At 41.5% G+C, this 22,900-nt stretch overlaps 4 protein-coding genes and 1 long non-coding RNA gene across 9 annotated transcripts; 2 read left to right on the forward strand and 3 right to left on the reverse strand.

Moving 5' to 3' along the window:
* Window positions 1-2,801: 2,801 nt before the first annotated feature.
* LOC136268785 (uncharacterized) lies at window positions 2,802-14,091 on the reverse strand. The gene is made up of 2 exons (XM_066064245.1): window positions 13,397-14,091; window positions 2,802-3,142 (listed from the first exon to the last, which is right to left on the reverse strand). Exons 1-2 carry the CDS (start codon window positions 14,086-14,088, stop codon window positions 3,139-3,141), a joined length of 696 nt encoding a protein of 231 aa, XP_065920317.1. The 5' UTR covers window positions 14,089-14,091; the 3' UTR covers window positions 2,802-3,138.
* On the reverse strand, window positions 3,754-8,594 carry LOC136268786 (uncharacterized). The gene is made up of 2 exons (XM_066064246.1): window positions 5,739-8,594; window positions 3,754-4,911 (listed from the first exon to the last, which is right to left on the reverse strand). The coding sequence occupies exons 1-2, from the start codon at window positions 5,758-5,760 to the stop codon at window positions 4,307-4,309; spliced, it is 627 nt and encodes a 208-aa protein (XP_065920318.1). The 5' UTR covers window positions 5,761-8,594; the 3' UTR covers window positions 3,754-4,306.
* Window positions 5,631-9,749, forward strand: LOC136268782 (uncharacterized). Its single transcript, XM_066064243.1, has 12 exons — window positions 5,631-6,224; window positions 6,271-6,743; window positions 6,801-6,986; window positions 7,034-7,120; window positions 7,173-7,449; window positions 7,500-7,937; window positions 7,988-8,131; window positions 8,183-8,353; window positions 8,399-8,580; window positions 8,710-9,080; window positions 9,128-9,329; window positions 9,415-9,749. Exons 1-12 carry the CDS (start codon window positions 5,837-5,839, stop codon window positions 9,736-9,738), a joined length of 3,243 nt encoding a protein of 1,080 aa, XP_065920315.1. The 5' UTR covers window positions 5,631-5,836; the 3' UTR covers window positions 9,739-9,749.
* Window positions 9,696-10,812, reverse strand: LOC136268784 (uncharacterized). The gene is made up of 2 exons (XM_066064244.1): window positions 10,449-10,812; window positions 9,696-10,358 (listed from the first exon to the last, which is right to left on the reverse strand). The coding sequence occupies exons 1-2, from the start codon at window positions 10,680-10,682 to the stop codon at window positions 9,762-9,764; spliced, it is 831 nt and encodes a 276-aa protein (XP_065920316.1). The 5' UTR covers window positions 10,683-10,812; the 3' UTR covers window positions 9,696-9,761.
* A 1,098-nt stretch (window positions 14,092-15,189) lies between the features above and the next one.
* Window positions 15,190-22,151, forward strand: LOC136269253 (uncharacterized). 5 transcript variants are annotated; one of them, XR_010707261.1, is made up of 6 exons: window positions 15,190-15,241; window positions 15,305-15,364; window positions 19,870-19,965; window positions 20,910-20,970; window positions 21,879-21,935; window positions 21,988-22,151. It is a non-coding gene; the product is annotated as an uncharacterized lncRNA (long non-coding RNA). The 5 variants fall into 5 exon arrangements; XR_010707259.1 differs by adding an exon at window positions 16,596-16,643 and having other exon boundaries at window positions 15,226-15,364; XR_010707262.1 differs by lacking the exon at window positions 19,870-19,965 and adding an exon at window positions 16,596-16,643 and having other exon boundaries at window positions 15,226-15,364.
* The last annotated feature ends 749 nt before the right edge of the window (window positions 22,152-22,900 follow it).

The following is a 22,900-nucleotide window of genomic DNA, read 5'->3' on the forward strand; positions in this document are numbered from 1 at the left end:
GGAGTGACGAACAATGGATCATCCTCTGTCATCATGGATAGCCATCCCATTGATGGTATGGCATGTGCATTACTGTATGTCTAGTTGTGCACTGTCTAGTTGTGTTGTGTATATACTCCTCATGTGTATATATCCACTTTATTTAAGGTTACGGTATAGTCACGGGCAATCATTCAAAATTTTGAATGTCTATCGATACTTTTTGAGAAGCCAATGAAACCAATCTAGCAGCGTGAAAAGTTTTAAATGAAGGTGAAGCCCTTCATATTTAATGTTTTTATGTAGCTACAGTGTAGTTTGAGACAGGTGGAACACTACAATTTGTTGTAGTAGAGTAAGCGATCTATTGTCGGACACCATCTATAATCGGACACTTTTTCTCAGAAACTACCAGGCCGAATCTTCTGAATTTTTCCACGGATAAACTTCACACTTAGCCTAGGAATGTACCAAAATTTGGGCTGGAAAGCTTTTGTGGTTGCTTTGCTAGAGCCGATTAAAGTGACTGTCCGAAAACCTCTAATATCGGAAGTTTACCTCTTTTATCGGACACCGCCCAGCAATCCTCCACTAAAAGATGAAATTCCTCACAACCACCACTGACTGTTAGGGGAATACCTGTACTTTCTAAGCAGCCATAGTTTGTTTCATTCCTCCACTCGTAAGTGGAGCTACAACCATTAATATTCGGGTGTGTCGCGACCTCTATAATCGGACAGAGCAGAATTTCATTTCACGCGGTTTTATCACTTCAAAGCTACCTTTTAGGTATAATTAGCCATGAAAATGAAATGTGTGGTAGAAAATCTAAATTGGATTCCAAGGAGCCGTAAAATTTTACCATTTTAGTGATCAGTATGCTACTGTGGGACTCCACAAAATGACTTATGAACTGTTCCAAAGAACTTTTAGCACTGAAATGCATGGATGTAGCACAAAGGGGAGGGTCTAAAGTCCTTCCACCCCTCCACTTCCAATTATCAAGATATACTCTAATAGAGCAGTCAGCTACTCTAATAGAGCAGTCATGTGTCCAAACAAACATTTAGATTCAGGTTTTAGTAAAATTCAGTCACCTTTGTTACCAAAATCAATTTCAGAAGACTACTCTTCAACTTTCTGTTGGGGGTATTCCCCAGACTCCTTGATAGAGCATGCTTTGCATGGTAAGAATGCTTCTCACTCTCAACCAGCCATGCTACTTAACCCTTTCATGCACCTAATTAACTTTTGCTATCTGCTCTTACAGCCATGCATGTCACACATGCTTTGCAACACACTAAACAAAAGGTAGTTTTGTATGAAATAAACAACTAGCTACATGCACTCACGATATAGCTATACAGCTAGTAATTAGCTAGAAGATATTACAGATTTTTAAAATGAACCAAAGAAAGGCATGACATGTGCACTATATAGATATAGCTGTGACAAGTGTATAATGTAGGTTAAAAGCACACAATTAGCTCCAATCTGGATCATAATTAACTGCTGGGATGGTTGTTTGCAGAAATGGCAAATATATAGTGATAGTCATCCTTGCTGGTTGTTACTCCAGGACATGAACATGTGATGTCATTCTTTGCATCTCTTATATGTGATCCAATTTCTTGACTGGATGATAGGAGTTCTTAGCAATGTACAAGTTTTTTTTTCCACCAGTCCTGCAAATTAGCTACGTATATGCACATGCATGCATTTCTTATTTTTAATTAAGCGAAATCATACCTTTCATTGAGCACATTGTATAGTATGTGTGACATGCATGGCTGCAAGGGATATATATAGCAGAAATAAGGTGCATAAGGGATTTACAAGCTAGAATGGTAGCTGGTTCATACAGTTTGCAGTGTGATAAGTATACACTTATCATCATCTAAAGCATGCAGGTCTGGGAGCATGACTCCCAAAAAAAGCTTTGAAAATTAGTCTTCTGAAATTCATTTTGATGTACCAAGGTTGAAATTTTATTCAAAAATGTATCTAAATACTTATTTGAACACATGACTGTTCTATTAGAGTAGTTGACTGCTCTATTAGAGTATATCTTGATAATTAGAAGTGGAGGGGTGGAAGGACTTTAGACCCTCCCCTTTGTGCTACATCCATGCATTTCAGTGCTAAAAGTTCTTTGGAACAGTTCATAAGTCATTTTGTGGAGTCCCACAGTAGCATACTGATCACTAAAATGGTAAACTTTTACGACTCCTTGGAAATCCAATTAGATTTTGTACCACACATTTCATTTTCATGGCTAATTATACCTAAAAGGTAGCTTTGAAGTGATAAAACCGCGTGAAATGAAATTCTTCCCTGTCCGATTATAGAGGTCGCGACACACCCGAATATTAATGGCTGTAGCTCCGCTTACGAGTGGAGGAATGAAACAAACTATGGCTGCTTAGAAAGTACATGTATTCCCCTAACAGTCAGTGGTGGTTGTGAGGAATTTCATCTTTTAGTGGAGGATTGCTGGGCGGTGTCCGATAAAAGAGGTAAACTTCCGATATTAGAGGTTTTCGGACAGTCACTTTAGACAGTCACTTTAATCGGCTGTAGCAAAGCAACCACAAAAGCTTTCCAGCCCAAATTTTGGTACATTGCTAGGCTAAGTGTGAAGTTTATCCGTGGCAAAATTCAGAAGATTCGGCCTGGTAGTTTCTGAGAAAAAGTGTCCGATTATAGATGGTGTCCGACAATAGATCGCTTACTCTAGTTGGGGGACTGTTATACCATAGATACAGTATGGAATACTGTCTCCCTCCTCATACCCGAGATACTCACACAAACACATACTGGTGTGCAGCTGCAGGCGCGGCTACTAGTTCATTTAATTTAACAAACACTACATACACTAATTACAAAACTTAAAATAATGTTATAAACACTAACTATACATATTAACTTAAAAAAATAAAAAAAAACTCCCTACTTGTGCCTAACCAGGGTGGGGGCCTACGCAGTGCAATTAATTTAAGACCCACTGTGCCCAAGTGAGCCTAAGGGAAAAAACCGATAGGGGCTTTTTTTTTTAAATTTTGGCTGCCCCTAACCGGAAAAAACCAAGCGTATCCACCCTATTAAATACAATGCGTGCTGTGTGCGAAAAGTCCAGAGTTAGCAGCAAAATCTTCACCATTATCTAAATCTGTTAAGGATATACACCAGACACAACTGGGAGGGGGGGTGGGCCAGCCAACACTGTCGTACCTGTCAGCCTAGAATGAACATGCGTTCACACTTTACAGCGGTTTTCCAAGTTCTTGCAATGCAAAGCGTCATGCGCTATACGAGCATGTACGTGCGCAGTTGTTCAACAGTAGATTTTCAGTAACAACTACTGACTCACAGGACTTCAAGGATGCCTACGCATACAACTCGACAGCCACAGAATATCAACAGGTGTATTTAAAGAACTGCGCATACTGACACATTATTAGCGCATAACGCTTTGAATTGCAAGAACCTGGAAAACCGCAGTACTATGCGTAGGCATGCTTGAAGTCCTGTGAGTCAGTAGTTGTCACTGAAAATCCACTGTTGAACAACTGCGCACGTACATGCTTGTATAGCGCATGACGCTTTGCATTGCAAGAACTTGGAAAACCGCAGTAGCTATATAAATACTCACACATGAATCACGTGCACTAACACACATGCGCAATGTATTACGGCGGGAGATTATTTTCTGTCTAATTCGCAAGCTCAAACGACATAAAATACGTCTCCCTCCTCATACCAGAGATACTCACACAAACACATACTGGTGTGCAGCTGCAGGCGCGGCTACTAGTTCATTTAATTTAACAAACAATTAGAGTAACAAAGAAGGCCTAGTGTTGGTTCACACTCTGCAGCTAAGCACCATATGTTACCCCTCCATAAACACCACCACAGGTATCCCCTTAATACAGATACTGTTATATCCCTATACTCTTGGACACTGTCAGGCGGTTCTCCACAGAGTCCTCAATGTAGCCATCTTTAGCTGTCTCTGATCTCCACCTTCCATGCTGGCGGAACAATCTGTCTGGGACCCCTGCCTGGGCTGCAGTGGAAGCACCACCTGCCCTGAGACTGTGCAGACCATATCCTGAAACAGGGTAGCCCAGTTCCAACATCTTGCCCCTAAACTGCTCTCTCACGGTTGTATAACTGAGCGGACCTGTACCTCTTAGTCTCTCACCACCACTGGTTCTGGTAATCCCTCTAAACAGGAAGAGCTCACTTGTGGTGTCCAACCCGACCTTAGCCATGTACCACTCCAACATTCCTACTGGGCAGGTTGGCATCCCTGTCCTGGCAATTAATACTTCACTTCCTTGCCTGAGTTGATCAGTCTTGCTACGTGGGATCTGGAGTTTGGCCATTCCCTCAGCAATAGTGACATCACTAGCCCTAATGTGAATGACCTCATCAAACCTGAGAAAGCCAGCAGGCTCAGGGTAGTGATCCTCATGTTTGCCAGAGTTGGATGAGAGTTCATGTTCTCAACCATGTCAGCCAGCATGTCTACAGTCACAGGCTTCTTCTTCCGCACAGGCTTGCAACACGATCTCCTTATTCCTTGCAGTGTAGCTTGTACAAATGTTGCATTCGCTGGAGATTCTAGCCCTGCTAGTGTGTGAGCCCAGTTGATCGCATTGACAGCTTCTTCTGCAGCTGATTTGGATTCAAGGCGGTTGGCAATACTCTGCAGATACAAGGCAATGTGCTGCTCCTTAGCTGGAAATACTGGCAGGTTATGAGTTGAAGCCCAATAGTGCCACCGTTGAAAGGCTCCTAGGTATTTCTTGGCGGATGAGTCTGCTCTGCTCTTGAGCACTGTGGATGGTAGCTGCAAAGCAAGCCTAGCCAGCTCAGGGTCCTCAAGGTCCTTCAGCGTGAGCCAGGTCCCTGTCGTCTGGACATCTGTGGTAATAACACAACATGTGATACAATATCTCCATGCATTGGTGACCTTGAATCCCATTGCACTTATCATTCATACTTACTAAGAGTCTGATAACTATGTTTCCGTAATTATAAAGTATAACATTCTATGTACAACTAGCAGCTAAGCTAGCACATTAAACATTAAAACACTTGACTACCCCAGCACCTGGGCTGGTCCATTAAACATTAAAACACCTGACTACCCCAGCATACATTAAACCTTAAATTACTTGACTACCCCAGCACCTAGACTGGTACATTAAACATTAAAAACACTTGACTACCCCAGCACCTGGGCTGGTACACTAAAACACTTGACTACCCCAGCACCTAGACTGGTACATCAACACACTTGACTACCCCAGCACCTGGGCTGGTACATTAAAACACTTGACTACCCCAGCACCTGGGCTGGTACACTAAAACACTTGACTACCCCAGCACCTAGGCTGGTACATTAAAAACACTTGACTACCCCAGCACCTGGGCTGGTACATTAAAACACTTGACTACCCCAGCACCTAGACTGGTACATTAAACATTAGGAACACTTGACTACCCCAGCACCTGGGCTGGTACACTAAAACACTTGACTACACCAGCACCTAGGTTGGTACATAAAAAAAAAAAAAAACACTTGCCTACCCCAGCACCTGGGCTGGTACATTAAAACACTTGACTACCCCAGCACCCAGAGGAGGATGGACACGCACACGTGAGCGCATCTATTTCAATGGTAAACGCTATAGAAGCTTTAATCAACTTAATTTACATACCATTCTAAACTATTCGTCATGACTTACTGATATTTTCGATCAGCCCCATTCATCCCCTATGATCTGAACGCGTAAATTCACCCTTAAAATTTACAGATCACGTGTGCAATAGACGCGCGTGAGTAATGGCTGAGCAGCATGGCGCGGAAGTTTGTACTCCCAAAGGCTCGCCCGAAGGCTTGACAAAGAAGCGTGACAGAAGTTCTCCAACACTTCAAACGCCTTATAGAGAGTCAAAACGGATTCCTCTAAGAGAGTTGGATCAGAATAGGGTGGAAAATAGCGAGGAGATAGGTACATCTCAGCCACGACCACGTGTTTTATCAGCAAGCTTCAGCAAAAGAAGCAAAAGATTCAATCCAAAGGAAAGTTGGACGGATGCTGAATTAGGAGCTCTGACAGAATTCGTATTGTTTCATACGAAGGGTAGTAGCTGGCCCTCTCACAAGCAGGAAGATTTCTGGAGTGGTGCCAGTCAATGGGTACAATCAAGATCAGGACATTGCAGGAGTGGTAAGTGTTATTGTAAAGACAATGCATTATGTAAATCTTGTATTAGCAAATGGTTGCAGAGCTAAAGTAACTGGATGGTTGGCAAAGCACTATAGCTCTCCACAAGATGCTGAAGTGCAATACTGTAATCAAGTCATCCCGCCAGCTGATGAGGCAACAGATGCAAGCAAGCAAAACCTGTCTTCTGGTGTACAGAGAGGTGGCACTGATTCTTTCACGCTTATTGTCCAGTTATTTACTGAGCTAGCTATGGAGGATCAATCGAAAGTCTTGTCGGAGTTGTTTGAATTGTATATGTCATCACGTTACTTACATGTTCCTGAAGATTTCTTGGTCCATGCAACCAATGCTATGGTGCAACTGAAACAGAATGGACGCTCTAATGTCTTATACAACTTAGCAAAAGGTATAGGGACATTAAGAGAAGATGGCAGTGACTCTAGATTTCCAAGCAAGCGAATGTCAATGGGCTTGGTGGAATATGCTGCAGACTTTTTTGTTGCTGACAATTTGCAAAAGGTATAGATTTTATGATATTTGACGTGTATACATAGTGTCGTACATGTTGCACACCAGGTAACATGTCCTCCTGATTATCGATTGTGGCAGCAAACCATGTACAGTCAGTTCGGACAAAAGTGGTCAAGGTTGCAGCAGGGACCCATGTGGAATGTAGTTTTTTCTGCACAAGCGTCTGAAGTAGGTGAAGGTATACCATCTGATGTGGATCCAGAAGATTCACATTGTCGAAGTACAATGAAGGTAAGAATCTACGTAAATATCCTGGTGAATACTGTTATATTCTGTAGGCCTTGGTTAACATTCCAGCCATTTCAGACAGGTCATTGCGCCGAGATATTGCCTCCAGTAATATACATCTTGGTTCTCAAATCCAAGTACATAATGTTGTCGTTTATGATGATCGAGTATTAGTAATATTATTCCTAGGAAACAGTTCTTGATGATGCAGCTAAAGCACACCCGGATGCATGGTGGTGGCTGAAGGCTGATGGCTGTGATATCTCAAAAGGTCTCAAAGAGTCTGTAAAGCAACAATGGAGCGGGGATGTTGACTTAAATGATGGAAGCTTACAAAAGCAGTTTGCTGAATACAAGGTTCGACTAGGAATAGCTGAGAAAGTTGGAATAGAGAAAGAGAAGGTTACGGAAGATCTTGATGCTGTCTTAGAAGATTTAGTCAAAGATCTAGACTTTATTCATTCAGGTATGCCAATTATTGAAATTGAATTATAGTAATATGAGCATTATGTATAGAATTGAAGAAGTACAATGATACTTATTCTGAAAAATTACAGTCTGACAAGTATAGTGACAAAGACATGATCAATCTTAGCTGGAAAATCAAGGAACTCGGGGATTTGAATGGCATGGGAAGGTTGTTGCGTACAGAGATAGATAGATTATTCAGACGAATGAAGGCTGGGGAGTGCTTATGGGAGCAGGAAAATATTCCTAGGAGTATGGCAGAGATTCAGAAGAACTTGACCACTTTTATCAAAGGAATAACCCGTCACCAACGCATACCAGCAAGTCATGTTTTGGTGTTCATGATTAGCAATGAGGAACGAAGAAATAAACCTTATGCAATACCTGTACAGTGCATACCGTACAAAAGTTTAACTGATTTGAAAGTCCGAGAGCTTGCTAACAAAGTCATACAAGAGATGACCAGCAGAAAGATGAAAGTAGCAGGTAGCTATAGGTTGTTTGAATGTAGTAATGATATAGTCCTAATATCATAGGGTTTACTACAGACGGAGAGTGGAATTCTTTACGTACTAAAGGAAATCTCCAACCACTGTCTGTCTTTCAGATTCTCAGCAACGTTAGGAGACAATACGCACATAAGAAGCAAAAGACAATGATTGAAATGCTTACTCCGTTGTGTAAGTGAATTTTATGTATGCTTGTACATTGCTATGTCAATGAATGAACAGGCAATACAAATGGAATTTTCACTGCTCGTGTTCCTAACAATGCCGTTAGTCAAAACCTACTTAGTGAAATACATGGATGGATTACAGCTGGTGCAACCATGAATGATGTGATAGAACGTTTAAGGTTGAGGACTGTACCAACTGGTTATGCAATTCATAATTGGACAAATGGTACTGATATTACACATCTGTCCTGTAAATACCATTCTCTGCTAGGGAAGGATGAAAGCCTATTAGACAAACTTCGATCAATCTTGGCCCAGCTCGAGTATAAGTACCAGATAGATTTGTGGCATTCCAAGGGTGTTCCTTTCAAGGATCATCTATATGTGCCAGAGGTACACCCAAACACGGGACTAAGATTTTGTGAGCGGGAAGATGACGCTCATGTCTTAAAGGTATAAATACATGTTTCAACAATAATGTACGTAGTCAAGCTAAGTGCATTAATTATTATCCTCAGCTTTGTATATAGTACTATATATATATGTATATATGCATGCACAGATTCATCATTTTCTGAATAGCGTATTGGACACAGCCTTAGAGTTGGAGGAAATGCTGATATTCAATTGGAGAGATTCGTGGAAGCCGTCCATGATTCGTCTGCTGGACTAACCTACACAGCTCTCTCAGGAATCCGCAAGCAATCTGTTGAAGACGTGGAGAGATTATTCAGCAAATCATTAATAAAATGGATGGAAAGCAAAGGATATAGTACTGAGGCCAAGCATATTGAAGTAGTCTGTAATTGGAGACGTGCATGTGATGAAAGAGGGCTGACAGACCAGCAGCGCAGTAAGTTCAACAATGATTTCCTCGACTACATCCTTGATGATCTAATGCCATGGCATCGAAAACCACATCATAGAGATTTCAGTCTCCTAGAAGTCAACAGGTATAAGTACATATTATACCAGATAGTGCTATTGCTTTATTTCACAGGAGCATTGCAGGAGTGAGAGGCTTTAGCAGAGAGACTATTGTAGCCCTAGCTGCTAATATTGAGTCCCGTGAATGGAGGCGTGGATATCTTATAGAGAAGAATTTACCACCAGAACATCCCCGTGCAAGCACGACTGATGACGTCGAATGTTTATTTAGTGTATTGCGTGACAGTGTTGGAAAAGATTTTACACTGAAAGAGGTTAGGTTAACTGTATTATATATTATTCGACATGTGCATTACATTAATTACTTACATTAATTACTCTGCATTAATGGTATTACAGGTTATGTTTGGATGGAGGAAAGTTGTACTTGAATTTGCTAAAAGGATCGACCCTGACTTACCATTTTATTACTTCACATCATCCCACAGCCGTTTTTATGAGGGAGAGATGCCTGAGTTCAACAGGAAAGGAAACAAAAGTCAGAAGCCCAAGCGAATGCCAAAGTATGAATTGCTTGGATCGGACAGCAGGGTTACACTAGCAGTTCGCAATTCTACTTCAATTCGGACTGCATTCCATAACTTGCCTGTAAAGCTACCTCCTCCACCCGGCACAATATATCAATTAGCACATGATCATTCATATACAGCAAATAAAAAATGATTACATAGTCATTCATGTGATTGTTAATTTCGTGCACAACTGCTTTGTGTTACAGTTTTGGACCATGATCCATTTTTGGTGATTGCGATGCCAGCATATAAGCCTGGAGGTTTGAAGTACACAATATATCTGATCCAGTCAAAAAATACTTTGATGATCTTGTCGTCGTCAATTGCCTTGTGTACATCAGGTAGAGCTTCTTTCACTACATACCCAATCCTCTCCCACTGTTTGTCTGCTTTACACATAAAAGCAATCGCATGGGAATCAATCGGATTGCTTGGCTCTTTCTCAAGCTTGACAGGAACTGTCTCACCAGTGCTTTTCTTCTGCTTGGCAAGAGCAAGCAGCTCTTGATAGCGATGTTCCTTGGTTGCTCCAATGCATTTAAATATAACTGTGTGAGTAATACTTGGAACTAAGTCTTCACTATCACTTATCTCCTCTGATCCAGATTCATCAGTATTGTGCTGATCGTCCTGTGGCAATGATGCTGCACTGGAGTTGTCATCTTCATCTTCAGCTCCATCTACCCACACCCAATCCCAGATAACAAAAACTTGTTTGTCTTCGAATAGAGTGTACGAGGACACATTGATGGATTTATTAAACTCTTCTTTCTGAAATAAAAAATATTGTTCATAGTTTTATGTAAAGCTAGCTAGTTACATGGATTAATGTATCAGTACACATATATAAACCACACTAACTTCAATTAAAAACCCACTGTCATTGCTGACAGGGAACTTTGCGATGGCTGGAAGAGGATGATTCAATAAATCTATGTTACGAGCGAAGCCATCAAACACGTGCACAGTCCCGTCCACATCTTCCCAGCGAAACTTTACTTCCCTCAATGGAACCTTGAAAACAGGGAAGCTTGGAACTACATATCGGTGCAAATCTCCTTTCGATAGTATCTCCATGTATACGTAATCCTCCATTTTGGAATTCTAAATATGCAATTAAGGCAATAATTTTGTGTGGCGCTTATATCGTGTCCATCCTCCTCTGCCCAGCACCTAGGCTGGTACATCACATTAAGCATTAAAACACTTGACCACCCCTACATCTGGGCTGAAATCTTTTTATTCATTTAATAAATTTTTTTTTTTTTTTTTAATTTATTTATTTATTTTTTTTTTTTACCTCCAAAACTGATAATAGCACATGCATAGTTTACATAAATATGTCCCTATTACATTTATCATACCTTAACAGTCTACAATGGCTGGCTAGCAAATCCTAGCTGTATAGTTACTGACCCACCACTATGGTATGCGCAGTGCCAACAAGTTAGTGTTGGGGTAACCTACAAACAAGCTGGAGCCTCTTCTTCCAGGAATTATAGTGAAGGTAGCTGGTGTCAGGGTACGGGTTTCTGCAATGAAGCTGGCTGGTTTGCCTCCTTCTGGGAATAACATAGGCCAGAACGGCGCTGATGGCCATTCTGGCAATATCAGAGTTGCTGCTGCCTTGTACTTCAACAGGTGCCTGATAACACGTGGCACCAAGTTTACAGGCGGACAAAGCCAGTTGTTGTCCATTTGCCAGTTGCAAGTGAAAGCATCCACATCCTCTGTGCCTGGGTTCCAAAACCTAGAATTAAAACGTGGCAGCTGTGTATTGTAATAGCTTGCAAAGCGATCGACTGTGTGAGGGCCCCACACTCTGTCCAATTCCATGAAGGAAACATGATCCAGGCTCCAATCATCATAGTCAACAAGCCGACTGAGGTAATCAGCGACCTCGTTATCCCGCCTTGGTATCCACTCTGGCTCAACGTGGACGCAGTGTGCTAGCGAAGTCGAAAATATAGCAAGTGCTTCATTCTGCAGGTCAGGTTTCTTACTCCCTACTGACAGTATACGTACTACATTCTGATTATCAGTGAACCACCTAACCCGCTCATTAGCCAACTTAGCTGCAAGGGCTTCCAGCACTAGTCTAACTGCTCTTAGCTCACGCCATGTGGAGCTCCTTTTGGATTCATCTGGCAGCCATGTACCCTGTGCTATGTGACACCCATGTTGCACTGTGTAACCTGCATAACCAGAGTCACTAGCATCAGTGAACACAACCCTTACTGCTGAGGGTCCCATCCATATATTATGCCCATTGAACTTTTCAATTTCGTTATACCAGAACCCGAGTTCCCCTCTTACATGGTCGGATAGTGGCAGGTACTGTAGCCATGACATGCGTGTGTTCAATAAGGTGTACAGTCCCCTGGTCATTAACCTGGTCACTGGACCCAACCCTGGGGACATAGAAATTATCTTACCTGTAATACTAGCTAGGGCCTTAGCAGGGAGGGAGCACTTGCCTATTGCATCTTTAAGTAAGGCTTGCAGTGCATTAATTTTTGCCTGTGGGACTGTTATCTTGCCTTGCTCCAGGTCCAGCTCAAAGCCAAGCCAGGCGCACTGTTGGGATGGTGTCCAATTACACTTTGTATGGTTTGTGACAAAACCTGCTCTACTAAGGTCCTCCTGGACTAGTACACTAGCAATCTGTGCCTCCTTTTTTCCACTTACTGCCACTATCCCATCATCTAAATAGACAACTGCCCGCAAGCCTTGGGCCCTCCAGTGCCGAACCAGAGGTCTCAACAATTTGGTGAATAGGTAGCATGCAGTGGCTAATCCAAAAGGTAACACACAAAAGACATAAAATTGCTGTTTCCTGCCCTGACCCCAGGAAAACCCCAGAAATTTCCAGTGTTGCCTATGGATATCTACGTGGTGGTACCCCGATTTGAAGTCAAAAGAAAACATATAGTCCCCTTGTTGAAACATTGACATAGCCACCCTTAGATCTTCGTACTTAAATTTAGCCTTCAGCAGAAATTGGTTAAGATAACGCAGGTTCAGGACTAGTCTCAACTTACCAGAGCTGTTGGACATTACTGAGAGTGGGCTACATATGTGAGGTTTCTGTGTGACTGTTTGGATGCAGCGGTTCTGTAGCAATTCTGCAACTGCCTCAGTGACAAAGCTTGGGTTATTGGTAGCCTACTTCTGGTTCTTAGCTATGAATGGCGGTGGCAGAGAAAGGAGAGGGAGCTTATACCCCTCCTCAATGCACTCAATCACTGGATTGGAGGCATTCAACACTGTTCTCCAGAATTCTATCGAGCCTTTAAGCCTACCTTGCACATCGACTATTTGTTCCGAGTTCTGTTCTAGCTCCCAAAAACGTGTGGGGCCCGCCATGTCACCTTCTGTGACCTCCACCATGGTATAGCTCTTTCGTAAACCCTTGTCACCATCATGAGTGCCATTACTTAGGGAACCCACCTGCATCCTGGGCCCACCTGGCTGGACTATGGGCTGTGATACTACACTCACTCTGAACTCATCATCCACAGTTTCCAAAGTGTGGGCACAATCAGTAGCAGATTGGTTACTGCTAACCTTGTATACCCACCTTACTCACAACAAAATTACTATTAGCATTGCATACATTATCAACACCATTAGCATTATCTACTGTACTTACTACATAAGCACTCTTAGCATTGCATAGATTTTTGACACCCTCACAATGACCCACTGTACTCACAATACCCTGACTTGTAGGTAGTACAATGCTCACACCATAAGGTGTACCCCACTGACATTCAGCATAACAATCATTACTATTCACCAAAGGATACGGTCTACCACCCCTGAACCTGGCTGGACATTGAGCCCTCAGGTGTCCCATCTGTAGGCAGTGGAAACATGGACCGGGCACTCTTGTTGGTGGTCCTGGTGGCCCAGTTGGCTTCATGAACATGGGAGGCTGGGGGTGCGGTGGCGGCCCAAATACAGGGGGTGGTGGCATACCACAGGCAGGGCCTGTGCCTACTACTGGAAAGGGGCCAGCAAAACCCTGACTCACAGGCTGAGGCGGCGACTCCCTCTCACTAACTGTCCTCTTTAGTCGCCGTCTCTGCTCCATTGTACGCTTCTCTGCGTCAGACCATTTCTTGGCATCCTTCTCGTCGGTGGCAATCTCTTCCTTTAAGTACTCTTCCACCGCACCCCAGCCGCAGTCTGAGCTATCCGCAAGGCGAATAAGCTTTTGCTGTGCCGCAATGGCGTGCACACCTTCTTGCAGCTGCTCTCTTGCGTTCTTAAGAACGGACGCTGCCTGGGGTTGCTCCGGCTTCAGCTTGTCCAACATCGAGGCAGCTGACTTGATGGCGTCGACCACCGACTGATTGAAGGCGAACTGACGCTCATTCCCTTTTCGACGAAAGGTCGGTTCGGGCTCCTTCTGCTGGATCTTCCGGACGATAAGGTGGGCTGTCTCCTCTTGGCCGTCCGCTACCTCCTTCTCGAGGCGCTCAAACTTGGCGTTCATATCCTGCTGGATCTGCGCGTGGGCCACCTTCATATCGTCCTGAATCTGGGTGTGGGCCGCCTTCATCGAGTCCACGGACTTAAGAAGTAAGTCCAGCTTCTGGGAGTCATCCATCCTTCGGAGCCGGTAACTATTGTGGCTCGTGAATAGCCGCCTAGTAAATTAACAACTTATATACTTATTACTAGAACAGGTACTAGCAGCCAACACTGTCGCACCTGTCAGCCTAGAATGAACATGCGTTCACACTTTAGCTATATAAATACTCACACATGAATCACGTGCACTAACACACATGCGCAATGTATTACGGCGGGAGATTATTTTCTGTCTACACTGGATTTCAAGTCCGTTGTCCTATTTAAACTCGCGCATGCGTACGGCGCGAGCATTTGAATGACTGTGACGGACAGCCATCTTACACATAAATGAAACGCATGCGCGAGTTTAAATAGGACAACGGACTTGAAATCCAGTGTAATTCGCAAGCTCAAACGACATAAAATACATATCTATGGTCATACAGGCGCCTATGGGGAAAATTTTTTGATCGCTCACATTTCAGCTAGGCATGGAGATATTGACCATTAACCGACTGGTATGGTTATGAAGTAACAAAAGTTATTATTGTAAATATACGCTATTTAGAAAAAAAATTGAAACACGACAAAACTCGTTCATCGTAATGTTTTATATAAAACTTGACTGTACCTGTTGTTTAGAACTCTTTTCTGGCTGAAATATGAGCAATTTAAAATTTTTCTCCATAGGCGCCTGTATAGACCTTATTCATTTACAACAGCAAGCGCCCTCTGATGTCACGCGAAGCCATACAAGGGTCCACATTCACCATGACGATAGTGTTTCGGACGCCATTTTGAGTTCTGAAACTGGGCAAGCACGACCGTTGCTATCATGTTACCATAGTTATGGTACTGCAAATGGCAAATTTGGCGGAGAATTGTGATGTTACCATGGTTTAGGTACTGCAAATGGCGAACATTGGCGGACAACTCCTTCGCAACGGGTTATAAGCGCTACGAAATTAATTCAGTGAATAAGGTCTATAACCACCCGATTCTCGTACTATATTCAGGTAGTTATCTGAGGAAAAGTCACGTGTTATATCAGGTAATACCTGAATAGTATCACCGTGTATAGTCGCACGTTTGGGTAGCGCTGCTATTATTACCATATTGAAGGATGCGGGTGTCAGGAGTAGCGCCTTGACTGTCTCTCCGGGTGTATTGGAGTTTAGTGAGATTGGAAGTTTATTGTGAGTTTAGTGTGAATTCAAAGTGCTTGTGTGTTGTAAATGGCCTAAGGCAGTGTGTCATCTTACTCTACGCATAGATACTATCTATGCTCTACGCTGTATCCTCGACTGTATCCATACCCTGCAATATGCTTGATCATAGATAGGTGTCACACGCACGAGACTAGGTCTCATGATGTTCCCTTGGATTTTCCTGTCCCACCGTACTTGCATGAACTAGCAAACATGTTGTGATACCACAGATGCAAGGAGTGACTTGTACAGTCACCACTTAAACTCTGACCATGGGAAAGGCACTAGACGTTAACTACAGTCGCAGCTCCGCCTGCAGTCCATGCCTGTGCAACACCATGCAATGCAGCAGTCATGATTTCATTAAAACATTATGGAAACACCACGTTATTATTGATGTAAATGTTCAGGCCTGTAGAAAATGTTGTGGTTGTGTCCCATCGTGATACTGTAGTAAACTATTGACTCTTGAATTGTTACTCATTTTTTATTTCAACTACTGAGTTGGGTTCGCTAGCATCTGAAGGCTGCTTGTCATTAATAATGTTTAAATCACCTTGATCGTTCAATGTTAAATCACAAGCCACATTTCCAGAACTATTTTAGTGCTTCCTCTATTGCTGTATATCATGACGTAGGCAAGAAATTCATGCATATTAATTTATCCTTTTAGCAGAGCAATTTCATGGTACTACAGGTACAATAGGCAATAGAGTGTATAGCAGATACTTTTTGATCACAAAAAAGAGATATTGTACGTGTTAGACAAAACTGACTCAACCCAATGACCACCTTTCACACTGCATGCGCCAACCACACACACACATGCACACACAAACTCAATATGCAAAGTGTTAGCCACTAGAGTTCACTTTTACAAGGACTACACCATGCATACGGTTTTGAAATATATATTCGTAGCTGTGTAATGCAGCTATGTAACTTTCTGCTTGGTATACCACTATTTTAGGCAGAGCATCATTTATTGTCATGTGTCTGGCACACATCAAGAAAAAATGTAGCCTCTCAGTTTGCCTTGTATTGGAGAGTAACAGTAGACCCTGGCATTACCTCAATTCATTAAAATTCATTTCAGAAATTTTAAACTTTAATATGGTACTTACAGAGTGCACAACTGCGTCCATGCTTACATGAATAATATATAATTTCAAGTGAGATTATAATGTGTTATTCATTGTATTTGCTACTATTGGCACAGGTTAGCCTTTGAACCCAACCTTATCTACTGACAAAGCAGATAGTACAGGTGTGTAGTGTGTCTAGTGTCCACCCAGCTGTTACATCAATGGCCACCTGGTATAAACCAGGGAGGTATACGTAAATGCCAGCTGTAAATGCCAGCTGTCCATGTATCGCAGAGTGAGTGAATGGGACTTTGGGTGTCCATACCTTCACCTGTGAGACATGATACAGTCTCCTGTGAGTAACTGGTCCTGTCTCAGGATATTTGCTGGTGTTGACTCATATCACCTGGGTAATGTACAGGTGTTCCAGTGCTGGTTCACTGCGTGCATGTGTGTGTATGTGTGTGCATTAGAGAGAGAGAGAGAGGCAGAACAGCCAAGTGGCTAGAACATCATCCTGTTAATCAAAAGGGTCATGCCCGGTTATGCTAAGTTGTTGTTGTTGTTGTTGTTGTTGTTGTTGTTGTTGTTGTTGCTTTCTTAAACAAAAATCTTTACCCATATTGCTCCTGAATACTCGGCTGTAAAATGAAGACCTGGTGACCTTGTGTCAACTGGGGAAGCAGCTCTAACATTAATGGGTACCTGGTGTTTTCTGGGGAAGCTAATACCCAACTGTCGTCTCTCTTAGGGGTGTAGGGGTCATCGTGGAACTTCAGGTTCTGTGACTTCTCTCTGTGAGACTTGGGCAATCCTTGTGTGGCTTACGAGTACTGCACCAAGAGGATTTTCCTGCACCAAACTCAAGTAACTGAGGCTTCCCAGTGCTAATTCGCTGGGGAGCAACAGCTGTGTTTCACTTGGCTGCTGTGTTTTGCTTAGCTGCTGGTGACCTTCTTTTTTTTTCTGTAGTGTGTGTGTGTGTGTATTTGAAGTAAGTAATTAGAATAATCAAAACAATTTGTGCATTGTATATACTCACCTAGGGATGGGAGGTATTGCATTTTTGAAGAACGGTACGGTATTAGGAGAAATACTTCGGTATCACTAAATACCTTTAAACTTGGGTAAGCTATGATTTGCACTTATACCCACATTTTTTTAAAAGAAACAAATGAAACAACAATAATATTGTGCCGCAAAGTAAGTTTTGAAGTATCCCAAAAAGTAAAAACCATTGTGAATACTTCAACATGCACTCACAGCTCTGTGCTTGTCCACAGCGTAATTATGGTTGTATGAGGCTTGACTTCATGTACGTATGGTCATCACTAAACCGCCAAAAATTAATTACTACATCAAATTCGGTATTCGGTATTTTTAGAAAATCACTTTGGTATCTGAAAAATACCTTTTTAACTACTAATACCTAAAAACCTCCCAACCCTATACTCACTATCCACAAAGTACACATTATCCCCATTAGGTCCAGTCCATTGCTTGTCTGATATGCATAACAATAGTTCTGCCATAGAATAATTATTCGTTACATTTTGAGATTTTTCTGCTATGGGTTGTTTATGTATGTAGTGGCTATATTTTTCTTTTGTGTTTGGGTAGGATTCCTAGCAATGGAGTAAGCCCAATATAATTTTCAAATCAAACCACGATAAGGTGCTCAGCTGAGGGGTACACTGGTGACCCCAATCCTCATGCATCAGCTGTTGTCACCCTACTCACTCATTCACTTGGTGTGGTGTATTTTGCTTACAAACTGGATGACAGGACACATAGACTGAGCTTTACACATAATCCATACGGTATCTACATAGTTCTTGCAATGCATATTATTGTTTCACAATTTTTGCTATTTAGTCTTCAATAAGTCATGCATGGAGTATTTGATTAGACAATACAGTAATGCTGTAGTATTCATAAATTTGTATATCTGGTTTCTTCATTACTACAGCACTTGGTATAATAGTAGATTTTTAGCTTTGGTGATGGAGCAATTAGGGGCGTAGCCAGGATATTTTTGAAGGGGTTTGGAGTTAAAGTGGAATGCCTTAAGGAGAAGGCCTGGGTGTTTCCCCTAGACCATGTTTGAACGAAAATGAAGTATACATAAAATGTGCCCTTAAGCAGTAACATCGAAAGGTGTGGTTTGTGCATCTAACTAACTAAAAGCTACACACTGCTGTTTATGCAGCTTATGAAACTATAAACCAACTGTAAAACTAACTAATCTTCACTTCCAGACAGCATACTGACAGCCAACTTCAATTTCATAGCACATGGAAGCCCTCCACACTCAAGTCCCTTAGCAGTTGGCAATATTTCTTTCCAGGCATACATTATTCTCTGCCAGTCCTCCTGTTGATGGTCTTGGCTTGTACTCCTATATGTTCGAGACATCTCGTGCCCACAACAAGTAACAAAATAAACAAACCATTCTTCAGTTAAATATGCATCAACAATTCACAGTTTGTTCTAACCTGACACATGTATAACACGACCACTCAAGTTTAGCAGCAGCTGCCTTGTAATATGTCTCAACACAGTCCTTCACTATTTCACTCACACCATTTCAACCATGCATCACGTGCGCAATTGATCACGTGATGTAATAGATAAAATTTGCAATGGTTCAGCATTAATGTGATGTGACCCTCAAGAGTAGTACAGAGGAGCCGGTGGGGTAAGTAGCTACCAGAGAGCTCCAGGGCTGTAAGACTTGGTATGATTTTTAAAAATTCTGCCTCTGAAAGGGGGGTTCGTCTGAACTCCCCTGCCTACGCCCGTGGCAGTAGGTACTTTTAGCTACAAGTGCATTTGTTATGGTTGTAGTTTAAATCGATGGCAACTGTGTACCCTAACTAAGATTTCTAGCATCATCTTTTGAAAATATTGGTGCGTATATAGTATTCATGAAAACAGTCTCCAACATTTCCTGTTTCAAGCCCTGTCCGTCAGTGAGTCCATGGGTCTAGTCCATGAGATGCATTATGCTCATTCACTTATAAGTTAATGGTCAGCCGGTTCATTCGTTGTCATTCTCATGAGTGACCGTAGCTTTCCTCTGGCCTTTATTTAAGGCCAGGTATTACCATATGTATGTATGGTGATGATAGTTTCAATCGGATGAAGATTGGGACAGCTGTGTGATTTGTGTTAGTACAAGCACAGCTAAGAACAAACTACTTTTGCAGGCATATATATATATATAATAATAGTTCTATAGCCTTTATTTTGTTGAGTACATTACAATAACTGTTTTTTTTTGGTTGCCAGCAAATAAATTGTTGCTGACATGAATGCATGTAGGATATGAGTATCAATGCATAAAATTACCATAAAATATTTCCCTGTGAATGAATGTGTGAGTGTAGTTTTTACTTTTTGTCAAAGCTGGGTCTATTGGAAGCTTTGTCATGTGATAAATAATTTCAAGTATGAAATGGAGGATAAGCAGCCACCAGAGAAGACAGCACTGCTAATAACAAAGTGAGGACTGCCAAGGGAGTCTTAATTATAATCCTTCATACTCCATTAAAACATTCTTTCCATAATTTAAAAATTCAAGAATGCAATTAGCATTAATTCTTTATGATGGTGCTGATTTCACGGGCAATTACCCTATAATCCATACTGAACTGTAATCACTTGCAAGTCCTTGTAGGTGTTTTGTCATACTTGTTTAAGTTGGGCCCTAAATAATAGTTATACGGGCACAATGTGGATTCTATGAAATTTATAAACCCGAAGTCCCGGGTTGTAGTGCACGAGCGAAGCGAGGGTGCTACTATGGGCCTGAGGGTTTATAAATTTCATAGACTCCATATTGTGCCCGTATAACTGCTTTAGGCTCTATTTCACGTTACACTCTAAATAGATTATTTTGTCACATGAGGACGCATAGTTGCCATGGTGCTAGTATTATCTCAATAAAACCAGCCACTTTTGCCAAGCCTACAGCAGAAACAGCTGTGGATGAGGTAAGTAATCTGAGTAATGTTAAATGGGGTCTAAAGCAGTTACACGGGCACAATGCGGAGTCAATGAAATTTATAAACCTGAATGCCCGGGGTGTAGCGCACGAGTGAAGCAAGGGCGCTACTGAGGGCCTTTTCTAACTCTATTTAGACTATTATTCATTTCACGGCTGTTTCTGTTGTAGGTTCGGCAAAAGCGTCTGGTTTTCTTGCGATAACACTGGCGCCATGGCAACTATGCGTCCTCATGTGACAAAATAATCGTGCTCGTTAAATCACTGCACGTGAACAATGCATAGCGATTGGATAAACCTAGATTTTGAGCATGTTATATTGTGCCTGAAGGCGTGGTAAGCTGTTTGACATGCAGTAATCTATTTAATGGCAGTGTAGCCAGATATATATATATACACTAGTCAGTGTGTTACAGCTCATAACATGCTGTGGTTTATGTAGGTGGATTGTGGTACTTCAGTGAGTGTGAGTAAGGAAAATGAATGAAGGTATCATTCATCAGGTATGACATATATAAAATTAACAATGTGTATCAGTCCCCTGTCACTATCTGGCATTTGCCTGCAAGCTATGAAATTCGATCATTGATTTCTACAAAGCAGTTATCATAAAATTAATTCCTCTGTAAAATATTTTAAAGTTTGTTTAGTAACTCTAACCCGATGCGCTGTTAAGCTGTAGGCCAGCTGTGGGCATGAACCTGGTTTCCTGAAATTGGATATAGGAAAACCACATGTTTCTGTGTAGTATGATTGTATGTTTGCCTGTCCACATCATGCTTGTAAACAAGTGTGAAAAGTTTCAACCTTCATTCTCATTATGATAACTTGAATGAGGATGGCTGATCTCTGAGAGCAATGAATGGGGCTTTCCTTGTGTGCTGCAAAGCACTTTAACTAGAATGGTGGGTGGACACACCCATCACAAAAATACTTTGTAATGAACCGTTTACTGGCTAAAGAATTTGCTTTAGAAAACATGTCATGTAGTACACCATTGCTGTGTTTGGAAACTATTTGAGGTGGCCAGTATAGAGAAGTGGTTAAGGAGGTGGCCACTACATACAGAGAGGTTGTTAAGGAGATGGCTGCTGAGTGAGTCATTCATGTCAATGTCTGTCAATACATCTCAGATGCAGCTGCCAAGTAAAATTAGGCAGTAGGTGCATGTGTGGTGGCTACAGCTCTTCTATGCAAACATGAGTTCACTTTTCGTTGAAATTGTTTTTTTTTACTACTACAGTACTCTGCTTGTCAAAGTAATTTAACAGTAAGGGGATTTTTCATTGAAGGTTTAGATGACTTAATATTTTCAACGTTTAAAGTTTACTGTAACGGTACTGTGTATTTTGCTACATGCATATTTCACTTTGCATGTACAGTGTATAAGATCTGTTTGTTTCTACATTAGACGTAAAATTATTCTGATGGGACTGCAAAGACAAGATGCTTATACATATTGAGCTAGGTAAGCTACATACATGCTGTGGTTACAGATATACGTATATTTCTACTTATAGGAGAAACAGAAAATGGTGATTCAACGTTGCTGTATACATCTGAGAACAATTATAGTGCTACTTTGACATTTACAGTGTGAATGTTGTGTCTGTATTGTGTTATTGTAAACTGTTTACACATCATGTATACATTAAATTTTCCATTGTGATTGTTTTATTCCTCACATTAGTCATAAGTCAGTACATTATGTTTATGTGTACACAGTAAGGATCCAAAGGCAGTGTACGTGCTTACTGGAGATCCAGGCCTAAGGCTTGTTTGGAGACCTGGTATGATGAATTTCAACTGATATCACTGATGACCTTTCTACTTGTGTCAGCATAAAAGTGCCATGCATGTGTAGTCAGTGGTAGTATGTGGCATTGTTGTGACTATGGAAAGGTGGAATGATGTGATTGTTGCAAGCAATCTACTAACCACATACCAAATGTACATATGTGACCGGATTTGCAAAAGGGGGTCTTCCTACTCTTCCACACACATCCAGTTTGCCATTTTTGGCAATTCATATCTTTAGAATGGAAAGAGCTATTGACTTGAAATTTGGTCAGAAATGAGCACCAACATAGCTGAATATATGGTGAAAGTTTCAGGATAATAATTATGTTACTTGAGCACTAAGGAATGGTCTCCCAAGTTTATGGAATTGGATGTGTGGAAGACCCTTTTTTCATAAATCCAGTCACAAATAGTAGTTCTTTGTAACTCTTTCACAAAGATTGCTGAAATAATGTTGAAGATGTCACAATTATGCACACAACTACTCTTGAAAATTACGCTATTCTTAAAATTAAATACATTATAGCTAACAATAACAGATCTAGGTATGGATAATCTCAAGGGAAGTATCATCATTTAAATGCATATAAAATTATAATACAGATAATTACGTATACACTATCTGTATCCTGG

Source organism: Dysidea avara, chromosome 10 (genome assembly GCF_963678975.1).
Source record: "Dysidea avara chromosome 10, odDysAvar1.4, whole genome shotgun sequence".
NCBI classification, from domain to species: Eukaryota; Metazoa; Porifera; class Demospongiae; order Dictyoceratida; family Dysideidae; genus Dysidea; species Dysidea avara.